The 20761-nt window shown below is 47.0% G+C and overlaps 1 protein-coding gene across 6 annotated transcripts in view; it reads left to right on the top strand.

Annotated features, from left to right (window-relative positions):
• LOC144501430 (protein spinster homolog 1-like) overlaps positions 1–20761 on the top strand; it is a 205321-nt gene that overhangs the window by 144190 nt on the left and 40370 nt on the right. For all 6 annotated transcript variants that reach the window (XM_078225171.1, XM_078225174.1, XM_078225172.1 and 3 more), the window contains 2 exons: positions 6671–6769; positions 11257–11428. In XM_078225171.1, coding sequence (XP_078081297.1) covers positions 6671–6769; positions 11257–11428 — 271 coding nt within the window. The remainder of the gene's footprint in view (positions 1–6670; positions 6770–11256; positions 11429–20761) is intronic.

Genomic DNA, 20761 nt, shown 5'->3' with positions numbered 1-20761 from the left:
ATTGGCCAAAACTAAATTTGAGTGGTGGACAGTAAATTAGTGCATGGATTTCACTTGTCAGTCTACACATTTAAAAACTCTTACCTGGCAGAGGTAGAACCACGAACACCTGGCAGGGGTAGAACCATGATCACTTGGCAGGGGTAGAACCATAATCACCTGACAGGGGTAGAACCATGAACACCTGGCAAGGGTAGAACCAGGAACACCTGGCAGCGGTAGAACCATGATCACCTGGCAGGGATAGAACCATAATCACCTGACAGAAGTAGACCCATGAACACCTGGCAGGGGTAGAACCATGATCACCTAGCAGGGGTAGAACCATGATCACCTGGCAGGGGTAGAACCATAAGCACCTGGCAGGGGTCAAACCACAAACACCTGGCAGGGATAGAGCCATAATCACCTGGCAGGGGTAGAACCATGAATACCTGGCAGGGGTAGAACTATAATCAGCTGGCAGGGGTAGAACCAAGGTCACCTGGCAGGGGTAGAACCATGAACACCTGGCAGGGATAGAACCACAATCACCTGGCAGGGATAGAAACACGATCACCTGGCAGGGGTAGAACCATGATCACCTGGCAGGGGTAGAACCACGATCACCTGGCAGGGGTAGAACCACGATCACCTGGCAGGGGTAGAACCACAATCACCTGGCAGGGGTAGAACCACAATCACCTGGCAGGGGTAGAACCACAATCACCTGGCAGGGGTAGAACCATAATCACCTGGCAGGGATAGATCCACGATCACCTGGCACGGGTAGAATCATGATCACCTGGCAGGGATAGAACCATGATCATCTGGCAGGGGCAGGACCACGATCACCTGGCAGGGATAGAACCACAATCACCTGGCAGGGATAGAACCATAATTACCTGGCAGGGGTAGAACCATGATCACCTGGCAGAGGTAGAACCATAATCACCTGGCAGGGGTAGAACCATGAACACCCAGCAGGGGTAGAACCATAATCACATGGCAGGGGTAGAACCATGATCACTTGGCAGGGGTAGAACCATAATCACCTGGCAGGGGTAGAACCATGATCACTTGGCAGGGGTAGAAAAATAATCAGCTGGCAGGGGTGCGCTTCTCAGCCTTTTGGCTAAGATCAAGGGTCAGATCAAGCCCAAGATGGCCTTTTCTTGTCAGCTTGGGTCTTGTTTGTCTCTTTTAGAGGATTATGAATTGGATTCAATTTGAATTGTATTTTGGAGCAAGCAATGAGATGGATTAAGGGTTTGTCCAGTCCACCCTAGGTCGTCTACTCACTCCTCTGTGTTGGAGTTTCTCAGCTCCCTGGATCCAGGAGAATAATTTTTGTTCTTTTGCAGGGTGAGGAGAAGAACATTCAGAGAAGTTGTTTGCTTCCTTCATCTAGACACATCTTCAAATCTCTTGCACCTGCAGCCAACGGCCATACCTCTTGCATTGCTCGGTTTAACTTTGATTAGCTAGTTAGTAAAGAAGTTTCAAATACTCTTATCATTGGCATTTTTACCACTTGTAGCCAAGCAACGGATGATAAAGTTGCCACTGGAGATCACTCATACAAAAGATAGATACTGCATGAAGTTCACAGGGTCAGAATGATCTCCATGATCAGTTTTGATCATCTGAAACAATCAGAGAGAAATTTCTCAGATTTTCTGTCCTTTAAATTAGCTGTGTTTAAAAAAAAATCTCTTATCTTTTTCTTGTTCCAAGAAATCAAATGGCCTTGGGTGGAGTGCTGACTGTACAGATAGATGCACAAAGCATTACAACAGTGTAGCACAGGCTAGATGTTAGTATTCATTTTGAGAGAACTAGAATACAAAAGCAGGGATGTACTGCTGAGGCTTCATAAGGCTCTGGTCAGACCACATTTGGATATTGTGAGCAATTTTGGGCCCTTTTGGAAGAATATGCTGGCCCTGGAGAGGATCCGGAGGAGGTTCACAAGAATGATGCCTGGAATGAAGAGGTTGTCGTTTGAGGACTCTGGGTCTGTACTCAATGGAGTTTAGAATGATGGGGGGGGATCTCATTGAAACTGACAGAATACTGAAAGGCCTGAATAGAGTGGACTTGGAGAAGACTAGTAGGAGAGACGAGGATCAGAGTGTACAAACTCAAAGTAAAGGGACGACCCTTTAGAACTGAGATGAGGAGGAATTTCTTCAGCCAGAGGGTGGTGAATCTATGGAATTCATTGCCACAGAAGGCTGTGGAGGCCAGGTCATTGAGTGTATTTATCATAGAATCCCGACAGTGCAGAAGGAGGCCATTTGGCCCATCAAGTTTGCACCGACAACAATCCCACCTAGATCCTATCCCCATAACCCCACATATTTACCCCGCTAATCCCTCTAACCCAGAACATTAAGAGGCAATTTAGCATGGCCAGTGCACCTAACCTGAACATCTTTGGACCGTGGGAGGAAACTGGAGCATCCGGAAGAAACCCACGTAGACATGGGGAGAACGTGCAAACTCCACACAGACAGTGACCGAATCCAGGTCCCTAGAGCTGTGAGGCAGCAGTGCTAACCACTTGCCACCGTGCCACCCTGAAGACAGAGATAGATAGGTTCTTGATTGGTAAGGGGATCAAAGGTTACGGGGAAAAGGCGGGACATAGGGTTGAGAAACCTATCAGACATGATCAAATGGCGGAGTAGACTCGATGGGCCAAATGGCCTAATTCTGCTCTTATATTTTATAGTATTATGATGGCCAATGGTTCTTTCCCTGTCTGCCATTGGTTGTTTGCTTGTGAGGCTATAAAAACCAGCTTGGACCTCATGGGTTTGGGCAGCCATGTTTTTTTACAGCCTTTGACCAACAAGAAGCCTTGAGTTCACAGGCAAAATAAACCGACATCCATTCAATATTAAAGATTACACCAAGAAAGGTGGACAGCAGATCCATTGGAGTCATAGAGGTATACAGCACTGAAAAAGGCCCTTCGGCCCATCACATCTGTGCTGGTCAAAGACAAACCACCTAACTATTCTAATCCCATTTCCCAGCACTTAGCCCATAGTTTTGTATGCCTTGGCAATCGCAAGTGTGCATCTAAATACTTCTTAAATGTTATGAGGGTCTCTGCCTCCACCACCTTTTTAGGCAGTGAGTTCCAGACTCCCACCACCCTCTGGGCAAAAAAGTTTGTCTTCACATCCCCTCTAAACCTCCTGCCCCCTTGCCTTAAATCTATGCCCCTTGGTCGTTGCTCCCTCCACCAAAGGGAAAAGTTTCTTCCTGTCCACTCTATCTGTGTCCCTCATAATTTTATACATCTCAATTATTCCCCCCTCCCACTTGGCCTCCTCTGCTTCAAGGAAAACAACCCCAATCTGTCCAATCTTAAGAGCCAGAACTGAGGGAAGAAGCTTATAAAAAGAGGGAGTGTTGCTCTTAAAAACAAACACACACTGTGGGCTGTTCCTATTCAGATGGGCAACTCGTCCTGATCGAGTCCAGTCATCACAGTGGAGATGTACAAAGAGTTTCTTTCTAAGTATTTACATATTCCTCTCCCTAACATTTGCAAACATTGTGCCAGACTTGCATTCCGTTCCAAACCACTGCCCTGTTTGGCCATTGTAATTGGTTTCTGACTTTGTACATTCTGGATTTTTGATGAGCAGGAGAATTTTAGCTATGAGGAGAGATTAGAGGTTGTTTTCCTCAGAACAGCGGAGGTGGAGAGGAGATTTAATTAAGCTGTATAAAATTGTGAGGGACCTCACAAGGTCTATTTCCATCAGCAGAATGGTCAATAACCAGAGGGCACAGATTTAAAGTAATTTAAGGTAGAAAGATTATCCCAGCGCTTCCCAAACCTTTTCCCCAATGTTTTTTTTGGAATCATAGAATCCCTACAGTGCAGAAGGAGACTGTTCAGCCCATCGAGCCTGCGCCAACTCTCCAACAGAGCATTTTACCCAGGCCCGCCCCTGCCCTATCCTCTAACCCCACACATTTAACCTGCTATTGGTCATTACTGAGTGAGACGATACTGTGCCTTCAAGAAAGATATATAGAACGCCTACTGTCATGAAGGAGGCCATTCGGCCCATTGAGCCTGCACTGACAACAATCCAACTCATGCCCTATCCCCGTAACCCCATGCATTTACCCTGCTAGTCCCCTTGACACTAAGAGGCAATTCAGCATGGCCAATCAACCTAACCTGCACATCTTTGGACTGTGGGAGGAAACCGGAGCACCCGGAAGAAACCCATGCAGACACAGGGAGAATGTGCAAACTCCACACAACCACCCAAGGCTGGAATTGAACCCGGGGGTCCCTGGTGCTGTGAGGCAGCAGTGCTCACCACTGTGACACTATGCCGCCATTTTAGACTTCATGTGACCCCAGAGTGAAAATTGAAGGCTGAGGGGCTGACTGAGGTGTGGGGAGAGGGGAATGGAGTGCTATTGTTGACCAGGATGCTGAGTGGAGGGGGTGTTAGAATTACGGGATTTGCCCTCAAAAAAGCAACAATTTACGCTTTTCACAGACAGTGGTTGTAGCAGCGAGCAGGCCTCGAGAGACAGACACACTCAATGACAGAAACATAACAGCCGCCATTGCTCCCTCAGAGTTTGTGACTGTCATGACCCAGAGTTTGGGAACCTCTGGATGAGAGGGGAGTTGGAGAGAATCAAGGATCTGAAGCTCACTGCCTGAAAGGGTGGCGTCGCAGCAAACCTCAGAGAATTAAAAAAAAAATTTGGATATGCACTTAAAGTCCTTGAATAACCTACAGATCTAGAGTTGGATTAGGTGGGATAGGTTTTTATTTTGGCTGGAAGATATGATGGGCCGAATGGTCTCTTTCTGCACCACACTTCCTGTGTTTGAATCAGCAGTCAAATTATTAAATAGTTATTTCTTCCTCACCTCGAGTGTTTGGCATTTGATTGGCTGAGGGGCTGACTGAGGTGTGGGGGGAGGGGAGTGGAGTGCTATTGTTGACCAGGATGCTGAGTGGAGGGGGTGTTAGAATTACTGGATTGCATATAAAATTCACCTCCATATGGTATTCATCAATGTATCTCATCTGCTACGTTAGTTTTGACTCTTCATTTCTGCTACATCCGATGGAGCATCCTCCTCCATCTCTCTGGATTCCTTCCTCCTTCCAATGAATGGACAAGTAAATGTCAGTGTATCTGAATGTGGAGCTGCTCAAATTACTCTTCAGAATTCCCAGCCACTGACCTGTGCTTCTTTCAACACAGTAAGAGTTTTAACAACACCAGGTTAAAGTCCAACAGGTTTATTTGGTAGCAAATACCATTAGTTTTCGGAGCGCTGCTCCTTCGTCAGATGGAGTGGAAATCTGCTCTCAAACAGGGCACAGAGACACAAAATCAAGTTACAGAATACTGATTAGAATGCGAATCCCTACAACCAACCAGATCTTAAAGATACAGACAATGTGGGTGGAGGGAGCATTAAGCACAGGTTAAAGAGATGTGTATTGTCTCCAGACAGGACAGCTCCACTCCATTTCCATTTCCACTCCATCTGACGAAGGAGCAGCGCTCCGAAAGCTAATGGTATTTGCTACCAAATAAACCTGTTGGACTTTAACCTGGTGTTGTTAAAACTCTTACTGTGTTCACCCCAGTCCAACGCCGGCATCTCCACATCATGACTTCTTTCGGCACAACATTGTGGGCCGAAGGGCCTGTTCTGTGCTGTGCTGTTCTATGTTCTATGTTAACAGGCAGGAGGGTCAGTAACCAGAGGGTATACAATGAAGATAAATGATTAAAGAACCGGCAGAAATTGGGAGAGAATTCTTTTATAGAAACTAGAAGCAGGAGTAGGCCATTCAGCCCTTCAAGCCTGCTTCACCATTCATTTTTATCAAGGCTAATCATCAAATTCAATATCCTGATCCCGCCTTCCCCTCCAGCGAGTTAGAATCATAGAATCCTACAGTGCAGAAGGAGGCCATTCGGCCCATCACAATCCCACCCAAGCCCTATTTCTGTAACCCCATATATTTACCCTGTTAATCCCCTGACACTAGGGGCAATTTAGCATGGCCAATCACCTAACCCGCACATCTTTGGACTGAGGGCGGAAACTGGAGCCCCCAGAGGAAACCCACGCAGACATGGAGAGAACGTGCAGACTCCACACAGACAGCCACCCAAGGCTGGAATCAAACCCAGGTCCTTGGTGCTGTGAGGCAGTAGTGCTAACTACTTTGCCACTGCGCCGCCCATTGTTGTGACCTGAAGAGTTGGTGGAACCAGATTCAATAATAACTTGCCAGAGGAATTAGATAAGGACTTGAAATTTTCAGAGCCACAGGAAGAAAGCAGGGGAATGAGCGGATTGGACAGCTCTTTAAAGCAGCTGGCACAGACTCAGTGGGCCAAAGGGCCACTTTCCTGATGGAAGATTCCATGATTTTATGAGTGCTGGAGCCTCGAGTATTTCAGTCCATGGACAGAAATCCAGGGCCATACGCTCACAATTTCCCGATGTGTGTGGCCAATGAGAGAGGTCTCTGTCTGGCAGGCCACACTCAGGTAGTTGAATTTAGAATCGGAGAATCTTTTGTTTGTGTCCAGTATTGTGTAACTGTGTCTATTCAGCTTGGCACTTGTGAAATACGAGCTGTAACTTGAGGTTTAACTTTATTCCCAGTACATTGTTATCCCAACACGACGCTCAATGGCAGAGGCAGTACAGATAACCGTTTGCCACGTTCTTGGAGATGCCAGCAGTTCCTACATCATCGGCGCTGTAAGTACCATTTGCTTCTCACTCTATATTCTCTCCTGGACGGATTTTCACCAAGACCTCAGTTCCAGTGAGCACAACATGGGAGTTCAGTTATGTATTCATCTGGTGATGACATTGATCAGAGGGAAAGAAAGATGTGCTTCTAAATCACCTTTCATGAGCTAATCTGCCCGAAACTCTTTACAGCCAAGTAGTGCCGTGTCCTCAGAGGTGCCATCTTTCAGATGACAACTTAAAATGAGGCTCAGTCTGCCCTCCGAGTCATAGAGTTATACAGCATAGAAGAGGCCCTCTGGCCCATCGAGTCTGCACTGACAAAACTACACTAAATCTACACTAATCCCACTTTCCAGAACTTGGCCCATAGCCTTGAATGTTACGACATTTCGAGTGCTCATCCAAATACATTTTAAAGGTTGTGAGGTTTCCCGCCTCTACTACCCTCCCAAGCAGTGCATTCCAGACTCCCACCACCCTCTGGATGAAAAAATGTTTCCTCAGATCCCCATTAAATCTCCTGCCCCTCACCTTAAAATTATGCCCCCTCATTATTGACTCTTCAACGAAGTGGAACAGCTGCTTCCTATCCACCCGGTCCAAACCCCTCATAGTCTTAGATACCTCAATCTGGTCCCCCCTCAGCCTTCTCTGCTCCAAAGAAAACAACCCCAGCCTATCCAGCCTCTCTTCATAACTCAAATGCTCCTTCCCTGGTAAATCCTGGTGAATCTCCTCTGCACCGTCTCCAGTGCTAAAGATCCCACTCCACTATTTGAAGAAGAGCAGGGGAGTCCTTCCCAGTGTCCTTCCAAATATTTTTCCCCCAATCAATATCAATAAACTATCTGCATATTTTTTCATTGCTATTTGAGCGGCATGATGGCACAATGGTTAGCACTGCTGCCTCACAGTGCGAGGGACCCGGGTTCAATTCCCGGCTTGGGTCACTGTCTGTGTGGAGTTTGCACATTCTCCCCATGTCGGTGTGGCTTTCCTCCAGGTGCTCCGGTTTCCTCCCACATGCCAAAGATGTGTGGGTTAGGTGCTTTGGCCATGCTAAATTGCCCCGAGATTAGAGGGATTAGTGGGGTAAATATATGGGATTATGGGGATAAGGCCTAGGTTGGATTGTTGTCAGTGCAGACTCGATGGGCTGAATGGCCGCCTTCTGCACTGTAGGGGTTCTATGATTCTATGATTTGTGGGAGCTTCCTGTGCACAAATTGACTGTCAGGTATTCTGACTATATTTCAAAAATACATCAGTGGCAGTAACGTGCTCAGGCTGAGAAAGGCACAACATTAATGTTAATATTAATGCAAATATTTCTTCGGAATAATTTTAATTCTACACACGAAAGACAGCCTGCAGTGAGGGTTTGAGTTACACCTTGAATGTTGATCCACATGAGAGGCTCTCAGTTCAGCCCCCAGACTGTGCTGAGCCAGAGCCGCTGGTGAAATGCTTTAACTAGAAACACTTGCCTTTGTATAGCACCATTCACAGCCTCAGGACATCCCAAAGCTCTTTACAGCTAATGAAGTACTTTGGGAATGTAGGCACTGTTGTACTGCAGGAAATGCCAACAGCAAACTCCACAACAGCAATGTGGTAACAACAAAGAATCTGTATTTGTTAAACACAAAATACTGTGGATGCTGGAATCTGAAACAAAAACAGAAAAATGCTGGAAAATCTCAGCAGGTCTGACAGCATCTGTGGAGAGAGAATAGAGCCAACGTTTCGAGTCTAGGTGATCCTTCATCAGAGCCACTGCTGGGACTGCAAGCAGTCCCCAAGAGTGATCATTTGTTGATTGAAGGATAAATACTGGTCAGACACGAGGGAGATTTTTTCCTCTCGCAGAGAGGGACAGGACCTCAATTTAACTGTTTATCGAAATGGCAGCACCTCCGACTGTGCTGCATTCCCTCAGTACTGCATTGGAGTGCCAGCCTCGATTTTTGTGCTCGAGTGGGATTTGAACCCATGACTGTCTGACCTGGAGGTGAGAGTGTCACCCACTGAACCAGAACTAACACTGTTCCACAGTCAGGTAGCAGATCTCCACTTCTAATGGCTGACAGTTGTTGTTCGTCCATCGTCGTCGATGAGGACCTCGACACCATTAGTCGTTATGAGGCTGCATGCGGTATGTCCGAAAATGAATGATCAGGCCGATTCGGGCATGGAATGTCCTGGCACATATTGGGCAAACTTGTGTAGGCGCTGTAGTTGTTGCGCTGGTGGCTCTGGACTTGCGCAGCTCGTGCTTCTATCTGCTGTAGGGTTGTCCAAAAGCGTGCGCATGTTCCAAGTGCCAATGGTGAGCGGTGTCACCTTGTGTTTTATTTTGTTTGTTCAACCGCAAGATGGGATCCCCGCCAGCCGCGGTAAACTGGCCAGGGTGTAGTGAAGCAGGAAATGTTTATGGCACCTTTTCTAGCCCCTTCCTCATTCTACGGAGGTGAGCAGTGCATTCCTGAAGAGGGCTGCTCATTCGCCCAGGTAGACACCGAGTTTCAGTGCTGCTTCGGTCAGCGGAAAACGACCATTAGACGTGGGCCGCCTGTGTGCAGGTCCGTGACTACAGTTCCCAGTGTATCCACACCTGCTGCTTCGCCCATCGCCACAGGACTTCAAAAGTTGAACAGGATGGTGATGATAATGATGATGATGGTGTCGAGACTAGCGCGTGATTTGGATTAAAGTGAGGGAGAGTTGCGCAGCATCAGCCTCACTCTCTCTTCCCAATTCCCAACTGGATCCAGTGGCAAGACAAGAGTCGAGATGGCTGGAGATGGGACTAGGCGCAGTGGGTGACCAGGACGTCTACTGTGTCTTGTCCTGCTCTTCGCGTTCCACGACGCTTGCAGAGACCGCCTTCTTGACCGTTGGACCTTCCATTGGTCTCGTCCGCTCGATCCGCCGGAGTCTGTCTTCATATGCTGGGATAGACATCTCCCAATCTCACCGAGGGTTGAGACCCATCGGCTACCCTCACCTGGTTTAGCCGGTTTGTCGAAGCCGTTGCCCGGGGTGTGGCCGCTGTCGCATGCAAACAGCTACGAGGAGCCAGAGGTGAGAGCTAAGTGCCAGGGTGGGGACCAAAGGTGGACAAACCGCCCTAAGAAGAACGCGACATGTTCCCCCACCAGAGGTATTACCCCTCCCTGACATCCTATACACCCCCATGGCTGACAGTAATTCCAACTGGAAAACGGGAATATCTATGGAATAATATTCAATGCTGATGCTGCCAACTTGATCCAATACCCTGGTGACATAGATTGGATTTTTCATATACTGATGATTGACTTTCACCTGATGTTGCCAGTGGCAACTTGGAATAATCCGGAAACATGTCTTTGGTTGAGTTTGAAACGTGTGACACAGTTCAATCTCAGACATTGCTGTGAATTGCGGTCTGCACGAACACAGCTCCTTTAACTGATGGAGGCACTTATGCCAGTCTGAGAGTGCGTGTGGCTGCAGAGCTTCACCCCTTCCTCTCTTGGGGCGGGGTGGGGTGTGGGGGGTGGTGCGGGATAGAATAATAGCTTTGCCACAACAAAGAACAAATGGAAGAGTGATTGACTGAATAATATGCAAAGGAACATTAGGAACGCGAGGAAGTCTTTTAGGCTTCGAACCTGCAATTTCATTTAAAATTAATTCATGGGACGTGGGCATCGCGGGCTGTGCCAGTATCTGTTGCCCACCCCTAATTGCCCTTGAACTGAGTGGCTTGCTAGGCCATTTCAGAAGACAGTTATTATTGTGGCTCTGGAGTCACATGTAGGCCAGACCAGGTAAGGATGGCAGATTTCCTTCCCTAAAGGACGTAAGTGAGCCAGATGGGTTTTACAACACTCACCAAGGGTTTCATGGCCATCCTTACACTTCTCATTCAAGGTTTATTTTTATTGAACTCAAATTTCACCATCTGCCATGGTGGGATTTGGACCCAGGTCCCCAAAGTATTATTCCAGGTCTCTGGATTACTAGCCCAGCAACAATACCAGTACACCACCATCGCCTCCAAATTCAGTCACATTGTGGCTGATTTGTACCTCAACAATAGTTACCCATTTTTACTTCAGCCTGTTCCCAGTAATATCGCCCCCCCCCCCCCCCCCCTTCCATCAATGATCACTCTTGGGGACTGCTTGCAGTCTCAACAGCGGCCACTGGGACCAGAGAACTGATTGGTCAGCAGTTTTCAGCCAGCCGTTCAATGGCAGCAGAGGGAGCTGGCCAAACGGGGCAAGGCATGGCCTCAACTCCAAGGGTCCTGCCCCAACCTACCCCCATAAAACCCAACCCCCCTTCCCCCCATGTGTAGGGTGAGCTGCCACAGGTGGATAAAACATAGGGCCTCCAGCCATAGGGGACAGCAGTGTGCACTTCAGGCCTCAGGCCTCAGCAGAAGCCGCTGAAAAGTACTTAGTGCATAAGATGATTAATTGTGATTCTCCTGTACACAGATCTCTGATGCTATCCAGAGAAGTCAACCAACATCAAGTTATTGGAAGTTTGTAAGCCTGGAATATGCTTTCTTGCTGTGCCCTTTCATTGCCGTAGCTGGAGGAGGCTTATTCCTTTGGACTGCTAACTTCCTAGAGGAGGACAGAAAAAAAGCAACTCAACAAATTAGAGGTAACAATTCACCTGGGTTAAAAGATTTGAATTACGAGGGGAAGTTATGAAAATGGTTGTGGTGGTTGGAGGTCAATCATCTCAGCTCCAGGACATCACTGCAGGAGTCCCTCAGGGTAGTGTCCTAGGCCCAGCCATCTTCAGCTGCTTCATCAATGACCTTCCTTCCATCATAAGGTCAGAAGTGGGGATGTTTGCTAATTACTGCACAATGTTCAGCACTATTTGCGACTCCACAGTTGCTGAATTAGCTCATGTCCATGTGCAGCAAGACCTGAACAATATCCAGGCTTTGGCTGGCAAGTGGCAAGTAACATTTGTGTCTCACAAGTGCCAGGCAATGACCACCACCAACAAGAGAGAACCCAGCCATTGCTTCAGCTCTGGCTGCATTGGCTTCAGGCAGCAGCTCCTGGGCATTTGAAAGTGTAAAAGACACTAGGGGAGGTTTGGGGTGAAGAAAGGGGTTAGTTGGAAGAAAGCAAGAGGTGTAAGGCTTGCATTTCATACCAACTTAAGGATGAGAGTGGGATTTGTGCAGGAACATGCCTCATCCTGGATGGTTCCAGTGTTGTTGGTTGCAAAAGCCTCAGTGACTGCTGTGCCAATAATTCAGAGAATTGCTTGAATTTGCCAATTCTTTGCCATTCCCTTCCCATTGGTGCCACCTTATCCTGCAGGCTGCAGAATGTGGGTTGAGTCTGGCAGCAGTGGTAAGTGCGTGCAGGTGTGGTGGAGTATGTGAATGCTGGGGATGATCTCTGATTGCCAGAGATTGTGATGGCTAAGTGATGAGGGTACAGTGCATTGAGCAGTGAATAAGGTTGGTGGTGTGAGGTGGGTATGAGATGGTAATTGGACACGCATTCGATCACCTTGACCATTCAAGTGAGATTGTTGAACTCTTTGTGGCACTGCATTCAAGTCCATTGGCCAAACTCTTTGCATTGACCTTGATGGTCACTTTCACCCATTCCTTGACTTCACTCCTCCTTTCCAATTACTGGGCTAAGAGTTCCAGTGTCATATCAGAGACCTGGGAGCCCCTCTCTCTCTCTCACTGGCCTGTGCTTCATTGTCACTCTTTCAGAAGCTGCTACTGCCCCTTTTAACAGTTACAGTATGGCTTTAAGAAGTGCAAGCAAGCTTTAATATGTGTTAGCCTCTCATACTCCTGGGTCCCCTGTTAAATATGCAGCCAATTAGCAGTGTGTTTAGCTCTGGGCTACACATCTCGGTCATGATGGTGGGAAAGAGGAATAAAGCTTCCATTCTCCCTGCATCACGCTGATATGGTGCAGAATAATCACACCTTGTGATCTCTATGCCCGAGAACAAACCATAGCAAATTTGTAAACCTTTAGATCATAGAATTCACCGTGTTGCGGAAGCCATTAGGCCCATTTTTGTACTGCTGTTAGCTCTTCAACTGAAGTTGTTCTCTCGAATTCCATCTCTTGCCATTTCCACTGAATTCTTTCATATCTCTCCCCCGTAAATCCTCACCCGATCCCCTTTTTAAATAATATTATAATCTGTGCTTTAGTGGCTAATTCTGGTATTAAATTCCCCATTCAGCAACCTCCTGTGGGTGAAAACAAAATGGTGTTATAATTGTAAAAATCTCAAACATCCTTGTAAACTTCCTGTTTTTCAATAACCTTGAATAGCCTTGCCACTTCAAGTTTTAAGATTATTTCTAGCCTCCAGCCTATCCCCCACTTCCTGCTGCTATTACCTGCTGAGTTTTGGGCTTGCTTTCAGTGGCCTGCTGTTTGCTCAGCTTTGCTTTGCTGCTATCTGGGTCCTGGCCAGAAATCCCCTTTCTCCTACATTCCTTCACTACTTCACACATCTTATCCTGTAATGGCCTCGAACTTTGCTGCTCTTTGTACAGGTTCTGTTTGCCTCCGGGCTGCCCAGGTGACATGTGCTAACTGTAGCATGCTTGGGAAGGTCAGACAACTGAATCATAAAGCTCTCCACCACTGATGTTCTCTTTGGGTTATGTCTGGGACTGTTCACAGAATCGCAGAATTGTTACATTACAGAATGAGGCCATGAGGCCCACCATGTCTGCACCACCCTCCGAATGAGTAGTCAGTGCCATTCCCCTGCCTTTTCCCTGTTACTCTACTTATTCTTCCTATTAAGACACCTGTCTAATTCTCTTTTGAATGCTTCGATTGATTGAATGCTCTCAGTGCATTCCACATTTGTTTTTTTTATTCTTTCATGGGATGTAGGCGCCTCCGGCAAGGCCAGCATTTGTTGCCCATCTTGAACTGCACATTTCAGAGTAGCAGCTTAGGGTCAACTCCATTGTTGTATCATGTGATCACTGTAACAGTGGAAGGCTAACTAAATCGTGATTAAAAATATGTCTTTAAGAAATGTATTTATGTCATGTTCCTGTGAGGGGTATATTTAAAATTCAGTTCTGTTTACATGGTGCCGATTAGTCTGCATTAGGGAGCTCACATGCTGAGATTACAGGCTAATAATTGATTTTTGCTAATGAGGTGTTTGTTTTAACATGAAAAAGTGCATTTTTGTTTATTTTAGTTTTACCCCTGGGATTTCAGAGTAGGGTTTGATTAGGTTGATTGACAGAGGCAGAGTCATGTGAAAAGGGGGATCTAAGCTTACAGAGAAATGCAGGCAGTTTCTGTATAATCCTGAAGAAGCAAAAGCTGTCTCTGTCTCTCAGGAGGCTGCTGTTTGAGTGTCAGAAGATAGGTATCTCTCTGTCTCTCTCCAGAAGGCTCTAGGACTGTTAACAAGTAAAAACGTGTAAGCCTGGGAGTTGCTAACTGATTTAGAAGAGGGATATTGCCTGAATTAGAAGTAATAGAGATAGATTAGCAGTTAAAAATTGTATCTTGTCAAGTTTAAGTATTTCAACTGGTAAACGTTAAGCTAATTGATTTGTTATAGTTAAACTGTATTGTTAGAAATAAAGTTGATGTTGATAAAAATTTCCTAGTGTGTCAATAGAATTACACGTGGAGTGAAACACCTTATATTCACACGAATGCCAAAAATAAAAATAAACTTTTGGGGTTTAGTCCAACTAATATACCTTGGGGTTCCTGATTTGATCCCTCACAAAATGGACTATGCTTTTTACTTGTGGATATTTTGGTATCTGGCCTTCTGTCGATGGCATCCCAAGCCAGATGGTGAAGTTATCACACTAGACAAATCGAGTTCTTGACAATTGGTTTATTTAGAGAGTGCAGTGTTAGATATCTCTGCTTTATGCCGACCCTCCCAGTGTCCCAGCAGTCTCCCTTTATACTTTTCTCCAATAACACAAATAAACACATCACAAATAAGTTAATTTATTTGAGTTAACTTGTTAATTCATTTCACAAGTTAACTGTCCCTTAATCAAAACTTTATAGGAGAGGCATTTAAATCAAAATATTTTTTTGGGGGGGCGCAGGGGGAGATGTTGCACTCCCATCCCTTTGGCGTCCATTGGTCACAGATGGCCACAATTCTACCAGCAGACACTGCGTACTCCCTCTCCAAAGACACCCAGATGGGGATGTTACCACAGAGGAGTTAGAATCCCGACAATGCAGAAAGAAGCCACTCGGCCCATTGAATCTGCATCGGCTGTCCAACAGAGCATCCTACCTAAGCCCTGTCCTCATAACCCTACATATTTATCCTGCTAATCAATCTACAAATTTTTGGACACTAAGAGGCAATTTAGCATGGTCAATCCACCAAACCTGAACATCTTTGGACTGTGGGAAGAAACCGGAGCACCCGGAGGAAACCCACGCAAACATGGGAGAATGTGCAAACTCCACACAGACAGTCTCCCAAGGCCAGAATTGAACCGAGGTCCCTGGCGTTATGTGGCAGCAGTGCAACCACTGCCATCCCTGCAGACAGCCAGGACAAAGGACCTCCCCCAATCACCCACTGCCTGGACCTGTTTACGGCCACCTCAGCCAGGCAGGCCCGCTCTGTATACTTTTGGAATGAAACAAAATGCCCAAAGGAAAAGATAATTAATAAACTAAATTAAAGTGAGAGCCCCTTAAGGGGTACTGGAACAAAAGGAGAAAACATTAAAAGAATGTTATCAAACTAAATCACAATGACATTGTGTGTGTTGAGGAAACCCTCCAGCCCCTGTTCTGCCCACTAGTTGTGAAAGGCCTCAAGCATACTAGTGAACACTGTACCTCTCCCCAGGAATACCCCGATGTGAACATAGCCACAAAGAGGGGCTGACAGTCAAGCCAGGCAGTCCATCTTTACATTCATTTAGATTTATCAATAAAATAAAGTGGACTAATTAACAAATACAACAATTAAACAAACTGATAGCCCCTTAAAGGGACTCTGCAACAAACAACAAAACTTTAAAGAAAGTTAAAGTTGATGTCATATACATGGATTTTAGTAAGGCGTTTGATAAGGTCCCCCATGGTCGGCTTATGATGAAAGTGAGGAGGTGTGGGATAGAGGGAAAGTTGGCCGATTGGATAGGTAACTGGCTGTCTGATCGAAGACAGAGGGTGGTGGTCGATGGAAAATTTTCGGATTGGAGGCAGGTTGCTAGCGGAGTGCCGCAGGGATCAGTGCTTGGTCCTCTGCTCTTTGTGATTTTTATTAATGACTTAGAGGAGGGGCCTGAAGGGTGGATCAGTAAATTTGCTGATGACACCAAGATTGGTGGAGTAGTGGATGAGGTGGAGGACTGTTGTAGGCTGCAAAGAGACATAGATAGGATGCAAAGCTGGGCTGAAAAATGGCAAATGGAGTTTAACCCTGATAAATGTGAGGTGATTCATTTTGGTAGGACTAATTTAAATGTGGATTACAGGGTCAAAGGTAGGGTTCTGAAGACTGTGGAGGAACAGAGAGATCTTGGGGTTCATATCCACAGATCTCTAAAGGTTGCCACTCAAGTGGATAGAGCTGTGAAGAGGCCTATAGTGTGTTAGCTTTTATTAACAGGGGGTTGGAGTTTAAGAGCCGTGGGGTTATGCTGCAACTGTACAGGACCTTGGTGAGACCACATTTGGAATATTGTGTGCAGTTCTGGTCACCTCACTATAAGAAGGATGTGGAAGCGCTGGAAAGAGTGCAGAGGAGATTTACCAGGATGCTGCCTGGTTTGGAGGGTAGGTCTTATGAGGAAAGGTTGAGGGAGCTAGGGCTGTTCTCTCTGGAGTGGAGGAGGCTGAGGGGAGACTTAATAGAGGTTTATAAAATGATGAAGGGGATAGATAGAGTGAACGTTCAAAGACTATTTCCTCGGGTGGATGGAGCTATTACAAGGAGGCATAACTATAGGGTTCGTGGTGGGAGATACAGGAAGGATATCAGAGGTAGGTTCTTTACGCAGAGAGTGGTTGGGGTGTGGAATGGACTGCCTGCAGTGATAGTGGAGTCAGACACTTTAGGAACATTTAAGCGGTTATTGGATAGGCACATGGAGCACACCAGGATAATAGGGAGTGGGTTGGCTTGATCTTGGTTTCAGATAAAGCTCGGCACAACATCGTGGGCCGAAGGGCCTGTTCTGTGCTGTACTGTTCTGTGTTCTATGTTCTAAAGCATATATAATTAAATTAAAACATTGTTTTGGTGCTGATGAAGCATTCCAACCCCCTCTGTGCCCACTGTTCGTGGAAGCGATCTCTCTTTATAGATGCTCTTGGTTCTGAAATAAACAATGCCCCTCACCTGTGTATCTTAACAATATAATTAGCGCTAACACCTGCTGCAGCCTCCTTTTTCTTTCTGTTCCTCTGCCAGGGCTTTTTACACTGCCCAGGATTCTGCTCCGCTGCTGCCGAATGAACTTCCTCCTGCCATATTCGTCCTGCTTCTTTTGTTCCGGACTCCTTCCTCCCTCCTCTGGTGTACTTGTCCTTTGGGTGTGTGCTGCTAATCACTGAGACCAGCATTCCCCTCTCTTGGGCTGAATGTTTGGCGCATGGTCCCTGCATTAACTCCCCTTTCCATTTGCTATATGTTCTCACAATCTCTGCCACTGATACTCTGACACTTCCACAGCTCCTGAACTCTATCATCCTTCACTTTTGTCTCTGGACACTACCAGTGCTGCAAGCTGACTGCAATCCATCTTCAAGTCAGCTTCATCCCACCATGGCCTTTGTTGTTGGTTGTAAGGCACAAGTCAGGAGTGTGATGGAATACTCTCCATTTGCCTGGATGAGTACAGCTCCAACAACACTCAAGAAGCTCAACGCCAACCAGGACAAAGCAGCCCACTTGATTGGCACTCCATCCACCACCTTAAGCATTCACTTACTCCACCACCACATACAGTGGCAGCAGTGGGCACCATCTACAAGATGCACTACAAGAACTCACCAAGGCTCCTTAGACAGTAACCCACTCCTGGGAAGATTTTGGAGGGTTTAAAAGTAGGCCGCACCTTTGAGCGGGCAGCGTCGTTAGCGGGCAGTGGAGTGAGCAGGGGACAGAGTGAGAGCTAAAAGGGCTTTGACTCATAGGGCTTCGGCGAGGAAGGTTGTTTGTTTGTTTTTCTTCGGTTACACCCCCTTTTTGTTTTATCCCCAAAACTAAAAAGGACATGGCTGGTATGAGTGGGAGGCCAGTATACTGCATTCAGTGTGGGATGTGGGAGTTCCTGGAGACAACTTGCCTCCCGGAAGTCCATATCTGTGCCAGATGTGTGGAACTGCATCTTCTGAAGGATCGTGTAAGGGAGCTGGAGCTGAGGCTCGATGAACTCAGTTTAGTTAGGGAAAATGAGAGAGTCATAGATAAAAGTTATAGTCAGGTAGTGACACCAGGGTCTCGGAAGGAAGACACGTGGGTCACGGTTAGGAGGGGTAATAGTCAGAAAGCACCCCAGTGGCAGTCTCCCATAAGAGAAAGGGATGGGCAACAGATGGGAGAAGGGAAGGGAGTGAGCAGTCTGTGGAGGGATCCCCTGTGGTTGTCCCCCTCCACAATAGGTATATTGTTTTGGATTCTGTGGAGGGGGATGACCCTCCAGGGGTAAGCCACGAGGACCAGATCGCCTCCACGGGGACAGGCTCAGGGGTCCGGAAGGGAAAGAAGGGGTTTAGGAGAGCGATAGTTGTGGGGGACGCAATAGTTAGAGACACGGACAGGCGCTTCTGTGGGACTGAACGAGAATCCAGGATGGTAGTCTGCCTCCCTGGTGCCGGGGTACTGGATGTCTCCGAGAGGGTAGGAAGCATATTTAAAAAGGAAGGTAGTCAAACGGATGTGATTGTACACATTGGGGGAAATGATGTAGGTAGGAAGAGCAGGGGGGTCATACGAGAGAAATTCAGGGAGTTGGGTGCTAGGCTAAAAAGTAAGACCTCCAGTGTAGCAATCTCTGGACTGCTCCCGGTGCCTAGTGCAAGTGAGGCTCGGAACAGGGAGATTCTACAGTTGAACGCGTGGCTAAAGGACTGGTGCAAGAGGGAGGGTTTTAAATTCATAGATAACTGGGAAATCTTCAAGTCAGGATGGCAACTGTACAGAAAGGATGGGTTACACCTTAACTGGAAGGGAGCAAATATCCTGGCTGGGAGTTTTGCTCGAGTGTTTCGGCAGGATTTAAACTAGTGTGGCAGGGGGGTGGGGAACAAAACAGGAGGTCAGTAAATACTGAGGCTGGGGTCGAGCTGGGGGCCAGGGCAAGGCTAGCTAAGAAGAGGAGCACTCTGGAGGAGGAGGACCTGACTGGGCCTGGAGGTCTGGAGTGCATCTGCTTCAATGCGAGGAGTGTAACGGGTAAAACAGACGAACTTAGGGCCTTAATGCTTGTGCGGAATTTGGATGTGGTTGCGGTGACGGAAACTTGGTTAAAAGAAGGACAGGACTGGCAGCTGAATATTCCGGGGTATCAGTGTTTTAGGCGAGACAGAGGAGGGGCTAAAAAAGGTGGGGGAGTAGCGATATTAGTTAAGGAGCATATTACCGCAGTGCAGAGGGTAGACAACTTAGAGGGGTCATGTACTGAGTCGCTGTGGGTGGAACTCAGAAACAGGAAGGGTGCAGTCACTATGCTGGGGGTGTACTACAGACCACCCAACAGCCCACGGGAAGTGGAGGAAAGGATATGTCAGGAGATTCTGGATAGGTGCAGAAAACATAGGGTTGTTGTAGTGGGGGACTTTAATTTCCCTGGCACAGACTGGAAAGTGCTTAGAGCTGGGGGACCGGACGGGGAGGAATTTGTAAAATGCGTACTGGAAGGTTCTTTGGAACAGTATGTAGATAGCCCGACTAGAGAGGGGGCTATACTGGACCTAGTTCTGGGAAATGAGCCCGGTCAGGTCGTCAAAGTTTCGGTAGGGGAACATGTGGCAAATAGTGACCACAACTCTGTTAACTTTAGGATAGTAATGGACAAGGATGAGTGCTGTCCTACGGGCAGGGTGCTAAATTGGGGGAAGGCTGACTATAGCCGGATTAGGCAGGAATTGGTGGATGTTGATTGGGAGAGGATGTTCGAGGGTAAGTCCGCGTCTGGCATGTGGGAGTCTTTTAAGGAACTATTGATAAGGCTGCAGGATAGGCATGTGCCTGTAAAAAGGAAAGATAGGAAAGGTAGGATTCGAGAGCCGTGGATAACCAGGGAAATTGAGGATCTGATTAAAATGAAAAGGGAGGCGTACGTTAAGTCCAGGCAACTGAAAACAGATGGAGCTCTGGAGGAATACAGAGAGAGTAGGAAAGATCTCAAACGGGGAGTTAGAAGGGCAAAAAGAGGGCACGAGATGTTCTTGGCAGGCAGGATTAAGGAGAATCCTAAGGCATTCTATTCATACGTTAGGAACAAAAGAGTTGTCAGGGAGAAAATCGGACCTCTCAGGGACAAAGGAGGGGAATTATGCTTAGAACCCAAGGGAATAGGGGAGATCCTAAATGAATACTTTGCATCGGTATTCACGAAGGAGAGGGGCGTGTTAACCGGGAGTGTCTCGGAGGGAGGTGTTGACCCGTTAGAGAAAATCTCCATTACGAGAGAGGAAGTGTTAGGTTTTTTAGGGAACATTAAAACTGACAAAGCCCCAGGGCCTGATGGCATCTATCCTCGACTGCTCAGGGAGACGAGAGAGGAAATTGCTGGGCCTCTGACGGAAATCTTTGTCGCTTCTTTGGACACGGGTGAGGTCCCTGAGGATTGGAGGATAGCGAATGTGGTCCCGTTGTTTAAGAAGGGTAGCAGGGATAACCCAGGAAATTATAGGCCGGTGAGCTTGACGTCCGTGGTAGGGAAGTTGTTGGAGAGGATTCTTAGAGACAGGATGTATGTGCATTTAGAACGGAACAATCTCATTAGTGACA

Source organism: Mustelus asterias, chromosome 12, assembly GCF_964213995.1.
Source record: "Mustelus asterias chromosome 12, sMusAst1.hap1.1, whole genome shotgun sequence".
NCBI classification, from domain to species: Eukaryota; Metazoa; Chordata; class Chondrichthyes; order Carcharhiniformes; family Triakidae; genus Mustelus; species Mustelus asterias.
Note: the sequence above shows the minus strand (reverse complement) of the source record. Positions and strands in the feature narration are given on the sequence as shown.